General features: G+C 29.4%; 1 protein-coding gene across 1 annotated transcript; it reads left to right on the forward strand.

Moving 5' to 3' along the window:
• Window positions 1-6,122: 6,122 nt before the first annotated feature.
• Window positions 6,123-6,774, forward strand: BDR25DRAFT_352124 (uncharacterized protein; the record flags this gene model as incomplete). Its single annotated transcript, XM_033694977.1, has 5 exons — window positions 6,123-6,367; window positions 6,400-6,471; window positions 6,528-6,555; window positions 6,629-6,712; window positions 6,745-6,774. The coding sequence occupies 5 exons, from the start codon at window positions 6,123-6,125 to the stop codon at window positions 6,772-6,774; spliced, it is 459 nt and encodes a 152-aa protein (XP_033550475.1).
• Window positions 6,775-16,896: the final 10,122 nt, after the last annotated feature.

Genomic DNA, 16,896 nt, shown 5'->3' on the forward strand with positions numbered 1-16,896 from the left:
AAAGCTGTATAACTTAGTAGCTAGATAACAGCAGTACTTATGTAATTTACTAGAAAAGTAATTAACTATACTATTATAATAAAATCTTATTAGTAACTAACAACTTTATATAATAATAAAAAAAATAAAGAATAATTTCTGTTATATAAATAACTTATAAAAGACATAAGAATATTAGAGGTAACACTACAAAATAAGACTAGCCTAGAGTACTAGAATAATAAGATTAATATGTTAAAAGCTTTAATAAGCTTATAAACTTAATTATATATAAGTTATATAATTACTAATCTATATATAATAACTTAAAAGGGCGCTACTTTTTTAAGTGTGTATATAAAAAATTTTAAAAAATAAACACTATAAGACTTTTTAGCACTTAGCTGCGCGTTTAAAAGGGAGCTTATATAAGTACTAGAAGACAAGGGAATTACACTATAGCTAGGCACTAAAGGTACTTAAGCCTAGAAGCTGTATAATATAGCATAAAAAAAAGTAATTACACTAAAAAAGCTTTATATATAACTTTTATTACTATATAAAGCTTTACATAGAAGTAGACTAAACATAATGCTGCTATTAACACTAAACATACTAGCATTACCTACTTCTACACTTTAGCTAGCACTACACTAATTACTATATAAATAATACATGCTACCCTACCTAACGCCTGCTCTACACCCTTAATTGTACACACTACTGCCTGCAGTAGTGTATGCACTACTAATACTACCTGCACAATCTATACTACATTACAACTTGTACAAACTTCTACTCTAAAGAAAAACTGCTAAAGAAAAACTCCTAGTAGATAAGATTATATAATTTTAAAAAGCATAAAAAAAAAATAATAACTACATAAGTTAACTATATAACACTTTTATAAATAAAATAAAGACTTTTATTAATTTATGTTAATAGCTAGATATCTAGGAAACTTAGTACACAGACATCTTTCTAGATATTCTAGAAGGTTAGGTAAATATGCACTATATGTATAACATAAGCCTTAGAAACAACTAAAAGCATTTATATAACACTTTAAGCATTATAATAAAAGATTTTATGTAAAGAGAAAAAAAGAAACTGCAGAAAGCAAAGTTTTATGTAAAAAGTAAAACTATCTTAGCAGAAAAGCAACTTATTAAGTTTAACAGTAGAAAGATTAAACTTACACATAATATAGTAGTTTTTACTTAAAAAAGATAAGTAAGCTACCTTTATATAATTAACTTAGAGAATAAAGATGCTGTATAATAATATGTTAAGTAACATATAAAAGGGGTATACATTGCATCTATATATTAACTAGAGGCAGTATTTAACCTTTTTATTACTACATAAACTATAGACTCTTTGCATAATAATATTAACACACTTAACACATAAATCTAATAGTAGATAGATAATAGTAAGCATAGTCTTACTTTCTTACTATTATAGCTTAATTATATAAAGCTGTTTATTTTTATAAATAAATTATTTACTAATAATAAAGACTTTAGCTTATAGCTAGAATTCTTAATTATATTAAGTAATAAAAACTATATAGAGTAAAGCAACTACTTTAAAATACTAGGCAACATTGTACACTAGAATTCTACTAAGTGTAAAAGAGTAACTAGGAGTGTCCTTACTAGCAAACTATATAGAATAGTTAAAGGGTTTAATAATATAATTACTTTTAGTATAACTTTATAGTAAATTATATAAACACTTAAACTGCTACTAATTCTAGTAGTAATTTACATAAATTTAAGGTCTCTATATAATTACCTTATTAAGCTAGGCACTACTAGTAAAAAGTAACTTATAATTAACATTATGTTACTCTGTAAATTATATAAAAAAAAAGAAATTACTAAAATAAAGTAGATTAATAGTAAAAATAACTTAGTAAATGTATGTATAAAAAAAACACTAAACTAAGCTTTTTAATTATTAGTCCTAACTAACTGCCTCTCTGTCTAGATAGAAGCATCTGTAGACTAGCTAGATCTTGTGCATAAAGATGCCTTAGACTAACTAAACTAATAACACTTTTATATAAAGCCTATTTTTTTTATTTTTTTTTATTATATGCACTTATTTTTCTTATTATAAAATTAGAAAAGAAAGATATGTAAAAAAGACAGTCTATTTATCTAGTATATAGAAAAAGAAAAAGCTACTACCCCTTATGTATAGTAGTCACAATGCAGACCACAGCTCTACTATACACATAAGGCGTAGGCATTAGCTTAGAAGTTAGCTAATATATAACACTTAATAAAAAAAAAAGCACTAGTAGTGCTACTATAATAATAAGTATATAAAGTTACTAAAACTTAACTATAACTCTAGACTAAGACTATATAAAAGTATCTCTTATAACACACAACCTTTACTGCTTACAGCTATAGATTAGTGCTAGTAGGTAAGACAACATTAATATTATAAGACAGTAAAGCTACTACATGCTACTTCTTAGCCTATTTATAATTAGCATTTTATATAAAAAGAAAGTAAAAGAGCTAAAGGATTTATATATTTATGCTAAGATATTAAATAAACTGCTAATTAGTAGTAGAACTAGTTAAAAAGGTAACATAGATGCACTCTAGGCTGCTAGACTGCATAAGGACGTTAAAGACGCCCGCACTAACAGCGCTAGAGGTAGAGGAGAAAGGCTAGAGAGATATCTCTCTCTCTGTGTGTGTGTATGTGTGTGTGTGTGTGTGTGTGTGTGTGTGTGCAGGCAGGAGTATCTGTTACTATTAGCACTGTATAAAAAGAGAAAAGAGCTAGGGAATTATATAGTAGAGCTTAGAAAGTAAAGGATAAAGAAAAGAAGGTAAAGAAGAAAAGAAGACCTTATTATATACACCTCCTTACGCACCTGCCTACACAAAAATCCTACACTATTTTAGCATAAAACTCTACATAAAACAGTTTATACACTGCTAAATTACTTATAAAGTAAGCGCATAAAGGCTAGATAATAATAGCCTAAAACACTTTACACTATTTATAAAGCTATTTACATAGCGTAACTAGCCTATTTTAATATATAGCATTACTAAGGCAAGTCCTAACAAATAGAGTAAAGTAAAGGTAGAATGTAATTAGATAGACCTATATAAACAGAAGAGAGATAACGCGTACAGAAGGCAACTTTTTAGATAAAAAGAAAAGTTGCTAGTGTCTGTACACAGCAGCAGTGTTATAGTCTAGATATAAGTAATTGCGCACAAGTAGGACTACATATCTCTATTATATAATGCTTATGTGTAAACCTCTGTGCGCAAACATCTAAATATCCCCCTTTTCTTTTATATAGAGGAAAGATAAGAGTAATAAAACTAGAAACATGTTGCCCTTACCTTACCTACCTTATACGCTGTGCACACTGTACACCACTCTTACTCTTGCTACTTAAGTGCTTATACTATAAGCAGCTAGCTGTCGGAGCCTATTTAACAGTATTACTATAATTTTATTATTTTCTACTACTTTTTATATAAATAATTACTAGTAAAGAGGCTTATGTTTATAAAAAAAGTCTACTTAAAGCTCTTATTATAATACTTGCTACTTAGTAACTTATGTTGTGTAAATAGCAGTTACTTATTATCTTCTACCTCTACCTTTACCTTAGTATTAACATACTTTTAAAAAATAGCCCTTATTAAAGCTTTAGCTTTTTTATGCTATAAAAAGTGCTTACACTAGTAGTCTTTAAACTAAAAAAGATAAAGCTAAGAGTTAAAAATAGTTATAATATAATAATAAAATATAAGTAGCTTTATAACAAACTTTTTCTAGTATATAAGTAACTTCTTTATGCTAAATGCTATACTAGATTTAAAGTAGTAATTATTACTTTTACTTTTAAGTTTATTCTTTATTTAGAGAAGCTTAGTATATAAGTGTTGCAGGTTAATAACAGTTATCTATAAGAATCTATATAAGCTCTTACCCTTAAGGTGTTTTATTGTAAAGTAAAAAACTTTAAAAAACTTATAAAAGTAATTAACCTTTTTTTATTTATTTTTAGTAATAATCTTAGTAAAAGTAGTATTACTAAAAATAGTAAAGTTAGTGCTGTTATTTTTAGTGCCTCTTTACTTATAAATAAACTTAGTAATAGTGTTCTTAAGCTTATAACAGCAAAGAAGCATAAAATAGATGCTATACTAGCGTACACTACTGTCTTATATAAGATTAAGAGTCCTAAAGCTCTAGAAAAAGTCCTTATTATTAAAAGTAGCTTAAAAAGTTATAAAAGCTTTTTAGTGTTTATATAATACTAACACTATATTTATAAAGTTATAAAGCTTACTTATAACTTTATGCTAATAGTATAGTTTAAATTAATTCTAAAAAGTAGCTTAGGCTAGCGCTGCTTTAAAAGCATTTATTTTTTTTCTATATATAACTGCCTTAACTACTAGCTAGATTGTATAACTAGCGCAGTGTATATAGTGCTTAGAGGTAAGAGGCCTTTTAAAATATTATATAAAGGCAAAGATAGTTTTATTATTATTATTTAACATGTTGTTAGCTACTAAATAATAAAATTTTAATAAAATTTTAAAGTTATTAATAACTTTAATAATCTTTTTAGCTTAGTTTACTTTTATATAGTTACTATATAAGTTATAAAAGCTAATAAGTACATTATAGTGCTAGTAGTTAACATTTATATTAGTATAAGTAAGTGTGTTATTATTAATTTTTATAGTGCTAAGGCACTAAAATAATAAGCTAAGGTATATATACTAATAAAGTGTAACACTACACCTAGAAAAAAAAAGTATTTTAAAGAAGTCTATATATTAACACTTAATATAATTTTACTTTAAGCTATCTTTAGTATTATTTAAATCTTTGCTCTCTAGCGTAGGCAGGCCTTATTTATATAAGAAGAAAATGTAGTATCTAAGACTAGAAAAGCTATAAGAAAATTAGCTTAGTTTTAAGTAAAAATGCTTTAAAGTTTTGCTAATAATGCTGTGTTAAAAAAAATGTTATAAAAAATAACTTAATTAATAACTACTACTTATAACACTTTCTTCTACTATATGCTATAAAAGATAATATATAATAAGCTAGCAACTTTATAAGTAGCTTTAAATAAACTTACTAAAATTTTTAGTGTATTAAGTAAAAAACTTTTATTAAAGATATTAATTCTATGTTTTTTTTTAAAGTAGCTTATAATATAAGTGTAACTATTAACTTTTTTTACCTTTTTATAAACACCCCTAGCGTAGCACCTCTTGCAGAGCTATAGCTTTACTTTAGAGCTGTCTTTCTTATTATTATACACTAAATCTGCTCTATGCTGCTAAATCTAGAAGAGCTGCTAGTTCCTATAGAGCTAGCTTTTATGCTTTACGCAATACTTAACTTTTTTAGGCCTTAGCTTTTTATTTACTAGCTAGAGGTTATTTTACTTTATAGTAAAAGCTACTTTATTATTAAGACTAGTGTTAGCTAGGTACTTCTTTAAACAGGCATTAAATAGTGTACTACCTTAGGATAAAACTAAAAAGAAAAATAATAAGGCCTTTAACTTAGTAAAGTAACAAGAACTAGTATAATAAAATACATTAGTTTACTAGAAAGAGCTAGCTCTAGAGAATTCTTAGGATAAAGCAGTACGCCTGCTGCGCTAGAGGAATTAGAACATTTAGCTTATAGTAAGTAGAATAATAAATGTAGATAAATTAATAATAATTTATAAGCTAAAAAGCTAACTATTTATATAGAATAGTACACTTTACTTCTAGCTTCTACTGCAAGCGCTAATGTTTTATAAACTTTAAAGTTTTTACTTAATTATTACTCTAAGAATGTAACTTTAAACACGCTTCTAACGCAATCCTACATGTGTCTAATTAGGTCTTATTTTAGTAGAAAAAGTTGCCTTTTTAAGACGTACTATAGTCTATAATAGGCGCTCCTCTAGTCATACGTTACAACTCATATCTCTCCTACGTTTCAACGGCTCACGTGACTGTTACGGGTTGTATACTACGACTCGTAGTACGTACGGTTGGGAACCCTGATGACAGGTTCACCTAGTACTATATAAACCCGTAGTTGTGTTCCTTTAGCAATCAATCCAGTTCCTCATGCTTTTGGTGCTCCTCCTAACTTCACAGATCAACTTTCTTAATATCACATATCTACCTTATTCTCATGCCCTTGTCAGCCGAATACGTTTCCTTCTGGTGGGATGGGAGGCTTATCCAAAGTTCTTGCGCACTCACGGGCACATGTTTCCTACAACAGACTCGGCGGCTACAACACCTAGAATAGGAACTGGCATTGCATCGATAAAGGTTGCCGCTATTCATGCTTCTTCAGAAACCACTATGTAAGTACTCCTGAATCTGCGAAAGGCGCCAGAAGCGAACTCGTAACCTTTGAGTGTCGTACGGAGTGCGATATGGAGGAGTGCAATGCTATTAGCTTAGGTTTGTGGGGAACATATTATCCGTTTAGATATAGTTTAGTTGTATTGATTGTTGAATAAGGTTCTATACCTATAGCGAGATGACCCTGGTCATCTTTTACATGTTATAGTGGTATATTAAATGGCCTAAACAATCTGAATACTTAGAAATCCTTGTACTAGAGGTTATGCGGCAGAATTTTGAATCCTACGAATTTCCTCCTTAATCCTACAAAGAGGGTTAATAGATTCCCTTCCGCTATTCATGTTTGCTATAGCTATGCTTGACATTACCTCAGCGACCCCAGCCGACTGGGGAAAGAAACTAACATTACACCTGCTGGTAGACCTACCCCTTGCTAGCGTCTAGCTCTAGCTAATAATAACTGCAGGTGTCCGTACATAAGTACAGCTGCGTCCGTACACGCGTACGGCTGAATTAGGTTGCCTAAAACAGTTAGCTATCTAGCCTGTGCGTTAGAGGCTATGTGTACTTAAGAGTCCTTTTTCTTTATACAAAAAGAGAGGGCAGTAGTTAATAACAAGAAGATCTTTGCCTGCTTACCCTGTTATAGGCTATACGCTTAGCGTACAGCTGTCTATCTACCTACTGCGTGCGTAGCCACGCAGAGAAGGGACCTACTACTAAATACGTAGTGTCACGATTGTGCACGAGTAAGGTTATAGAGCTTCACGGAGGTCTAGTTTAATTACTACGTAAGGTATTATAGTAGGTACAAGACGTTGTGTAAGAAACAGAAAGGTTTAGAAAAAAATTAGTAATTAAATACTTAGCTTAAAAGTCTAAGCGCTTTAAGTATAAATTAAGCCTATTTTAAGTTTAGTTAGTGTTAAAGCAGTTTATACTTAAGTTTATGTCTATGTTATGTTATGTTTATGTTAGATGTGCACTAATAATACTCTAGTACATGTCTAATATAGTTATGTCTAGGATCTAGAGAGGATACTGTAACAGTACCCCCCCTTTTATTAAAAAGAGAATTCTTTACATTAGTAGTTCTAGCATTAGGTTGTTTTTATTAGAGTATAGGTTTAGTTTAGATAAGTATTAGGTGTAGAATTAAGTTACTGCAAAGTTCTTTTATAGGGCTTTTACAGGTTCTTACAACAGTTTGTTGTATCTAGTCTATTTTATAAAGTATTTATAGATATGTTTTTTCTTATTAAACTAGATTTATTTAATGTCTTTTACAACATATTTTAGTTTGTTGTTTATAATAATAGGTTTAAGTAGCAGGTTTAGCTATTTAGGTAGATAGTTAGATTTAGAGGCTGCTTAGCGCAGCAATAATATGTAGAACACAGGGTGTATCTTTATGCTATTAGGTAGGATTAATTAGTAAGCATATAATAAGACTATATAGGCTACTATAAAGAGGCTAAGGTTCTTCTAATTAAGTTTCTTTAATTATTAGTTTATTTAGATATTTCTAGCGTCTAGCTAGACCTTCTTACTAGCTGCATACATAGGGGCAAGAGTTTAGAATTAGTTTATGTACTCTTGTTAAAGAGCTTAAGCCTATATAAGCTTTTTATAAATATATTTAAATATATTTTAAATTTTGTTAATAAGTCTATTTACATCTATTACTTATATAAATTAATAAGTTAGTTAGAGGGTATTTATAAGTAGTTTAAATTTTATTTAGAGGTAGTATCTATAGTTTACTAAAAATAGGGATACTTATGTTAATTTAAATGTTATGTTATTAGCTTTAAACTATGCTATAGCTAACTATTTTACCTAGTTGTCTTACTAGTAGTTTATGTACACTTATAAAACTTATTTTATTATAGTGTTTATGTTCTTAGTCTAGCTATTAGTCTCTAGGTAAAAAGCTATAGATAAATAAAAGATAATTTAGAGCTATTTATAGAGTTTGTTTTAGAAAGCTAAGACAAACTACGTACCTCTGTCTAATATAATTATGTTAGGTAAGCTATAGTAAACTTATATATATTAGTAGAATAACTAGGCTATATTAGAGGCAGTTATAAAGAAACATAGTATTAAGTGTTAATACTTAGTTAAGTAATTAACAACTACTATAATATTTATATACTTTTTAAATAAAAGTAGGTCTATAATAAAATTAATTAATATGTCTTTTTAAGCTTATTTAAAAATTAAAAGCAGTTTAAGCAAGCTATTATACCTTTCTTAAAAGGCCTTTACTTTACAGTAAGTATAGCAACATAATATGTATTAGTGTATAGTATAGAACATGCAGGGCTAGTAGTACTCTCTCTATAGTAGGTTAAGAGTCTTTTCTCTACCTAGATGTCCTTTAATAAGTAAGTTATATATAATTTAAAGTAGTTTAATTCTTAGTTTATTAGAATTAAAAATTATAAGTTAGTTATAGTAATATAGCTTACTATTTTAGTTTTTATAGTTAGCTAGTGTTACCTTCTTTAACTAACTAGTGCTGTTTTAGAGTAGGTTTAAAGTTTCTTAAATAAATTTATTATTTAGATACTTATTAATAATAATCTAATTAATTATTTAATTTATTTTATTTAAGTTAAGGTCTAAAAATAGCTTAAGTTAAAGTAAAGTTTAGTGTTAAGCCTTTTACACTTTTTTCTAAGTAGAGATGTTTTAAGATTACTTTATAAAAGCATTTAGTTTCCTTCTATCTTAACTAAAATAATAAGTAATCTTAAAATTAAAATAAAATAAGTATTTAGACTAATAAGCTTATTAGTAGCTAAGTTATTTTATAGTTGTAAAGTACTATAAGTTCTTATAGTTAAATAGAACCTATATTAGATGCGCTACACTTTTTAGTTTAGGTTACTATTATTTAAAGTAGCATACTATAGTAAGTAATTTTTTATTATAAATTTTATAATTACTTTCTACAAAACTTATTCTTTTTAAGAAGTATATAATAGGCCTAATAGTTTTATCTAGCTTAGTCTAGAAAAAAACTTCTACTACTACATAGTCTAAGGCATTAGCTTCTATAAGTATTAGTAGTTTAAAGTTAAAGTAGTAAAGTATTAAAGCTTTAGTAAAAGCTTTTTTTAGCTAGTTAAAAGACTGTTAGTAATTTAAGTTAAAGTTAAATTAAACTTTTTTCTTAGTAAGTGTAATTATAGGGCTTACTAGCTATAAAAAGTTATTAATAAATTATTAGTAAAAGTTAGTAAATCTTATAAAAGCTTAAACATTTTTTATATTTTTTAGGTATTACTAATCTAGCACAGTCTAAACCTTAATAGGGTCTATTTAAATGCTATTTATAGAGATTACATATCCTAAATATGTAACTTTTAATTAGTAGAACTTACATTTATCTATATTAAGTTATAGACCTACTTTTTTTATAGCCTTTAGCACTAAGTGTATATGCTGTTTATGCTCTAAAAGGCTATTACTGTAAATTAAAATATTATTAATATACGCAGTGCAGAACATGTCTAGGTAGGGTTAAAGTAAGTTATTTACAAAATATTAAAAAGTACTAGGCGTGTTAGCTAAGCTAAAGGGTATTACTAGGTACTTAAATAGTCTATATTAGGTCTAAAACACTATTAGCTACTTATTACTCTTTGCTATTTTTAGCTTGTTAAAGGCAGTAATAATATCTAACTTTATAAAATACTTTACTTTACTTAGTTAACTTAAAGTTTCTTATAAAAAAAAATTAAGTATTAGTTTTTAATAGTAATAGTATTTAGTCTTTAGTAGTTAACATAGAATTAAAGCTTACCTTTAAGTTTTTTTATAAATAGTATAAGTAACACTACTAGTAAAAAGCTAGCTTAAATAAACCTTTTCTTTAGGTTCTTATTAAGGTATTTTTAAAGCACTTTTAATTTATTTAGTAACATCTTATATAGTAGCCTATAACTAGGTTGTTTACTAGGCTTAAAAGTTATTTAGTAATTATATAAACATTATATTAAAAGCTTATTAGACTTATTTTAGAAGAAAATATATAATAAGTTATAGTAGTCTTAAAAGACTATTATTTTTAAGTTAGTGTGTTTTTAAAAAGCTAAAGCTTAGTCTATATTAGAAATTATAACTACATAGATTTTATAATCTAGTTATTAAGCTAAAGTTATAAATAAAGTAGGTTCTATATAGTAGATGTCTATTTACTATTTAAGTCCTAGTTTATGTTTAAATTAGGTAAGTAAAAGTTCTTTAAAGGCTTTCTCTTTTTTAAGTTTAAGCAGTTGTTAAATTATTTTATATAGCCTATCTTAGTAAAAGGCCTAGCTTATTAGCTTTACTTAAGTAGTTCTTTTCTAGGTTATTAAAAAGTAAGTCTAAAGACCTTCTATATTAAGTGCTATTTAAGTGTTGTTTAAGTGTAAGCATAAGCATACATCTTAGCATTAGAAAAAGTTAAAGTTTAGAACTTACTTTTAGTAATTAAAGGCAACTTTATACTAATACAGCTATAGTTATTTTAGAATTAAGTTATAATGTCCTATGTTTATTATATAAAGTTTAATCTACTCTTTATAGTGTTAGTAGGTAATTATAATAATTATAGTATAAAAAATAAAACTTTCTTTAAGTTATTTTTTATTAAATTTAGTTAGGTAAATTATTTAGGTAAGTAGTATTAATTAAAGATTTAGTTTACACGCTAGTTCTTTATTAATGTAACCTATACTATTTACTTCTAAGTTAATAAAAGCTTATATTAAAGCTAATATAGTTTTTTATTATAAACATATAAAAATATTAACTTAGTACTTTTAGTTATTAGTAGGGGACTTAGCTTATAAGTTAGTAAAGATTTAGTATTAAATTAGTCTTAAAAGGCAACTTAGCTCTAGGATAAGCCTTTTTACAGGCTCCTACTGCTATAGCTGCAGCTATGTTAAAAGTAGTAAAAAAGATTAAAGCTTAAATATAAGTTAGAGCCCTTATAAAAATAAGATTAAAATAGTAAAAATTTTTAATAAGTACTAGTAGCGCTACTTGCGTAGACTTAAAAAAAAAAATAAAGCAGTTTTAAAAAATATAACTATGCTTACTGCACTTAAAGTATTAACTTTTTTTTTTATAATTTTTACACTTTCTAGAACTAACTAGAGCATAATTTAAATTAATTTTTATTATGTTAGAGTTCTTATTTACAACTACGCTAGTTTAAGGGCGTATTAGGGCTTATATAAAAAGGAACCTTATGTTATTATTATAAGTAGTAATTAAGTTTACATACGCATTAAAGTTGTTTAGAAGGGGTTCTTTTACTATAGCGTGTTACAGTTTAGTTAAAAGGGAGTTATATAAAGCTATAATTAGACTTATTTTATTTAGGCTTATATTAAATGCAAGTTAGTAGAACTTAGTAAAGTATAAAGTAAAGCTTTTTTTTTTTTATTATAAAGTGTTTAGGCAACTTAAAGCTGTTAACTTTTTATTTAGGTTTTTATAAGTTACTTATAAAAACACTATAAATTAATCTAAGTTAATAATATCTTTATCTATTAGTAAGTTAATTAAGGCTGTTATATTATAGTTAAGTTAAAAGTAGGCATATAGTAACTAAAAGTGTTTAGAGAGAAATTAGTCTATATTTTTTTTAAGTTTATATTAGAGCTTACATAAAAAAGAAAGTAAGTTTTTCTATTTTCTATTAAATAGCAAAGGATTAGAGAGTTAGTTAGATTTTATTACTAAGTTAGAAAAGTTATAGGTTGTAGGTAGTGTTAGGCAGAAAAGAGTTAAGCTATCTCTAGACTTTTAGGTAGGCTTTAAGGCTAGTAAGTTCTTAGTTCCTACTACTATAATAGAAGTTAAGGCAGAAATAAACTACTTAATAACATAAAGCTGTTCTTTAAAGTTTTTTTAAAAAGCTTTAAAGCTTGTAATGTAGTAGCTTTTTTATAAAGTAAGCGCTTTTTAGAAGGCTTCTTAGCTTACTTTAATAGCTTAAAGTTATGTAAGTACTAAGCTTATTAGATTAAATTTAGAGGCTATTTTTAGCTAAAGTTTTAATATAACATAATGTTATAATTATGCATAAGTAAGGTTATAGAGCTTTACAGAGGTCTAGTTTAATTACTATGTAAGGTATTATAGTAGGTACAAGATGTTATATAAGGAACAGAAAAGTTTAGAAAAAAATTAGTAATTAAATACTTAGCTTAGAAGTCTAAGCGCTTTAGGTATAAATTAAACCTATTTTAAGTTTAGTTAGTGTTAAAGCAGTTTATGCTTAAGTTTATGTCTGTGTTGTGTTGTGTTTGTGTTAGACGTGCACTAATAATACTCTAGTACGCGTCTAATATAGTTATGTCTGGGATCCGGGGAGGATACCGTGACACGTAGCTATCTAGAGGAGTAAGCTAACTAACACTAATTAGTTTGTTAACTAGTAGACATTTACTGCGTGCGTAGCTACATAGAGAAAATATCTTCCTAAGATAATAGATTAGTAAGGTGGCTTTAACTGCTTATATAAGAGCTAGCCTGCTGCTGCAGTATCTATCTACTGCGTGTGTAGCCACGCAGAGGAGGCACCTACTGCACTAGTAGCTGTTGTATGCCCCTAGAGTTAACCGCCTGTACAAGAGCCAGCTTGCTAGCTGCAGTACCTATCTACCGCGTGCGTAGCCACGCAGAGGAGGCACCTACTGCACTAGTAGCTGTTGTATGCCCTGAGAGTTAACTGCTTGTACAAGAGCTAGCTTGCTAGCTGCAGTACCTATCTACCGCGTGCGTAGCCGCGCAGAGGAGGCATTTACTGCGACTAGGAGCTGTTGCACGCCCTAGAGCTACCCTGCTACCCTGTACAACAGCTTACTTTTTAAGAGCCACTGTACAGTTAACTAGCACTTTCCCCCTGCCCCTCTCTAAGAACAGCTGTACAAACACACAACTAGCACCACCTACCTCCTACCCCCCCTAGACAACAGCTGTACAAACGCAACTAGCCTCTCCCCCCCTCCTAACAGCTGTACAAATAAGCAACTAGCCTCTACCCTAGAGCTAACTAGCTACTCTGCATAACAGCTTGCTCTTTAAAAGCTACTGTACAGTTAACTACTACTACCTAGACAACTGCTGTATAAACGCAACTAGCACCTACCCTCCCTAGACAACTGCTGTACAAACGCAACTAGCACCCTCTCCTTCCCCCCCCCTTAGATAACAGCTATATAAACAAGTAACTAGCAAACTCTTACTTTGTTATAAGATACTTATATAATAAACTAGTAAAAATAACCTACATGTCTAGAATAACACTATAAAAGGAGGTTAACCTTACTTTTTTAGTAGACTATTTTAATATGTTAACAAATCTCTCTTAAGTATAATAAACCTTATATGTAGTAGATACTCTTATTTTTATGTGTATAAAAAAGTACAGTTTATCTAACTTTATAGAAGACTTAAAGGCTAGACATAACAGGATTTTAACAACTTATTTTATGCGTTTAGGTAAGAGCTCTTTTATACTCTAGCTAAGCACAGGATCTATCCTATAGGAAAGAGATGCTGTATGTAGGCTAAAAAGCTAGTAGGTGTTGCAAACTAGCAGTACACAATTAGCCCTATATAAAGAAAAGGAAAAAATATAAGAAGTAGTATAAAAAAAAGATAAAGATTAAAGTAAAGGCAATAGGCAAGTAACTTAATTTATAAAAAGAAAAAGTTGCTAGTGTCTATATATAAGTACAGCTACGTCTGTACACGTGTATAGCTAAATTAGGTTGCCTAAAACAGTTAGCTATCTAGCCTATGTGTTAGAGGCTATGTGTACTTAAAAGCTCTCTTTCTTTATACAAAGAGAGAGGGCAGTAGTTAATAATAAGAAGATCTTTGCCTACTTACCCTGTCATAGGCTGTACGCTTAGCGTACAGCTGTCCATCCACCTACCGCGTGCGTAGCCACGCAGAGAAGGGACCCACTACCAGATGCGTAGCCATCTAGAGGAGTGAGCCAACCGACAGCAGGTTTAGTTTCGTGTCCTAGACGTCTAAGAGACATTACTGATTGTGTGTATTAGCAACTAATTTTAAGCTTCCTTACAATACTCTAGCCTATCTAATATATAATAATACCTCTGCAACTACATATCTAAAAGAAGTTATATTTTAATTAATAGTAGATCTAGATAGTAGCTATAAAATAACAAGCTTTTAACTAGGTTGTAACCTGTTTTAGTGGTAAGAAAGCTTAGTATATTCCTATATACAACTGTTACAGTTATGTTACAGCTATCTAACCTCTGAGTACTCTAAGGGCTTGGCATTAGGTATATAGGCTCCTCAGCCTCTATAACTCTACCTTAAACCCTAAGGATTACTCTCTCTCTCTCTCTTTCTACCCCTCTCTTGCATTCCCTCTCTGTGCCTTTTGCTTCCTGCTTGGTACCTCTTACAATAACATTATAAACATCACATAATGCAACTCTTCAACTAAGCAATAGGTAGTTATTATACTTGAAGAGCTATCTTACACAGACTCTGTTATGTATTGTTTAAATTCTTAGATAAATCTAATACGTAGTTGCTAAGTTCTAGTTCTAAGGCAATTAAGTTAATTAAGAGTGTTTTCTTACCTAGCTGCAATTCAGCTACTTAATGTCTAAGAGGGCTAATAATTTTAATAGAGGGCTCTAATAGGCTCTGTTAGATAACCTATAGATTTCTAGCTACTTTATATTAGTAGTTGTTAAGCTAGAGTCTGTGATGGGAAGGATCTATAAGGATCTATAAGCGGGCGAGATTAAGGATCTAGATGGGATCTAGCATCCAGAGGGCATCCTATCTCACTTATAAATATCAACTATATAAGTGATATCCTCGCTGATTCAACTTGTGCATGCATTTTAGCCGTCGCTTAGCGCATGCAGTTGTAACGAGGTAGGCACAGTCAACCACGTGGCCTTCTCTCGCTTATAGAGGTTTAGGCTAGACTAGAGACAACCTCTAGTGCTAGTGCTAGCCCTAGCATTATCTATATATATATATTATACTATGCGAGAATACTTAGCTTAAGTATTCTCGTGCGTACCTTTTGGTACAGTGGGGAAAGTCGTATAGTATCGACTTGGCAGGCAGGGCGCCTACCTCATTACATATAGGTGTTAATGGCATTCCCAGGTTTCTAAGTCCCCACGCACTCCCATATGCCTCTGAGTGAGTTCATACCGCATTCGGACCCATTGTCTTGCCTGTGCCGTTACATTATGTTTATTCTACGCTTTTAAGCTATAGGTAGTTAGCCTTAAGCTATAGGTTAAAGTTAGGTAACATCTAGGTTAGGTAAGGCCTAGAATAAGTATTTTGTAAGAAGGAGGATAATGTAAGGCTAAGATAGTCTTTCCACGCAACAGCTATATATGCTATTCTGTATATAGAATTCACTGCTAGTTAATTATTTACACTTTTTTAGTTATATTAGCAGAGTAGTACAAAGCCTTGTTCTTACATACACTAGCTTAACTAAGAATTATTATAGCTCTACTACTATACGTCTAAACTAGGTTAGATTTTAATAGGTATTAGAGACAGTCTCTAGCTATATTCTAACATTGTTGTAACCTATTTTTAAGAAGATTTAGTAAAGTATTGTATTACTAAGTTCTACATAAGACATTATAATAACCTTATAACTACACCTTAATACAACTTCTTAACTATATAATATATTATTATTAGAATTTAAGACCTATCTAAGATAGGCTTTATTAAAGAGGCTGTAAAATTTTAGAAGATCTAGGCTACTAGTTGTTAAGCTAGATAGTAGGCTAGAGACATTACAATTGTCTTATGTCTACAGCTTAACTAGCTGTTGTCTAAAGACTCTAAAGATCTAGAAGCTACCTTAGACTAGCCTTGTTAGAGAGCCTACAAAAATCTATAGAATTTAGTCTACTAGTTGTTAAGTTCTAGTTAGAAGAGCAATACTGTTAATCTAAAATTAGAGTATAGATAGGTTAAAATTCTTTAGGCATTTGCACTTTTTTTTACTAATAATAGTTAGAATTTAGTAAAAAAAAATACTATTTTATAGCTAGTTATAGCTTGCCTCTATATTATATTAACTTCTAAGCCTATTTAGATATATAGTAGTAAAGATATTGTAAATCTAATTCTATTGTTATGCTTTTAAGTTAGGGGATTCATAGAGAAAATTACTGTCAGATTGAAGCACTGTTTCTAGGCTTCCTGAGATGAATGATGGGTTTGGATATGATGTATGGGATGATTGATTAATTGTGTTGATTGTCCTTTTTTTTTTATCAAACCTTTTTCTGCTCTACTCGTGTTGCTCGGCTTTTTGTTCTGCCGATCCGAGTCCCTCGCGCACTAGCCCTATGCGCGACCAGCTTGCAACATGCTGCAATTTGCTGCAAAATGCTGTAACATGCTGCAATTTGCTGCAATTTGCTGCAACATGCTGTAAAATGCTGCAATTTGCTGCAACATGCTGCAAAATGCTGCA

This window comes from Lindgomyces ingoldianus (genome assembly GCF_010093535.1).
Source record: "Lindgomyces ingoldianus strain ATCC 200398 unplaced genomic scaffold BDR25scaffold_8, whole genome shotgun sequence".
NCBI classification, from domain to species: domain Eukaryota; kingdom Fungi; phylum Ascomycota; class Dothideomycetes; order Pleosporales; family Lindgomycetaceae; genus Lindgomyces; species Lindgomyces ingoldianus.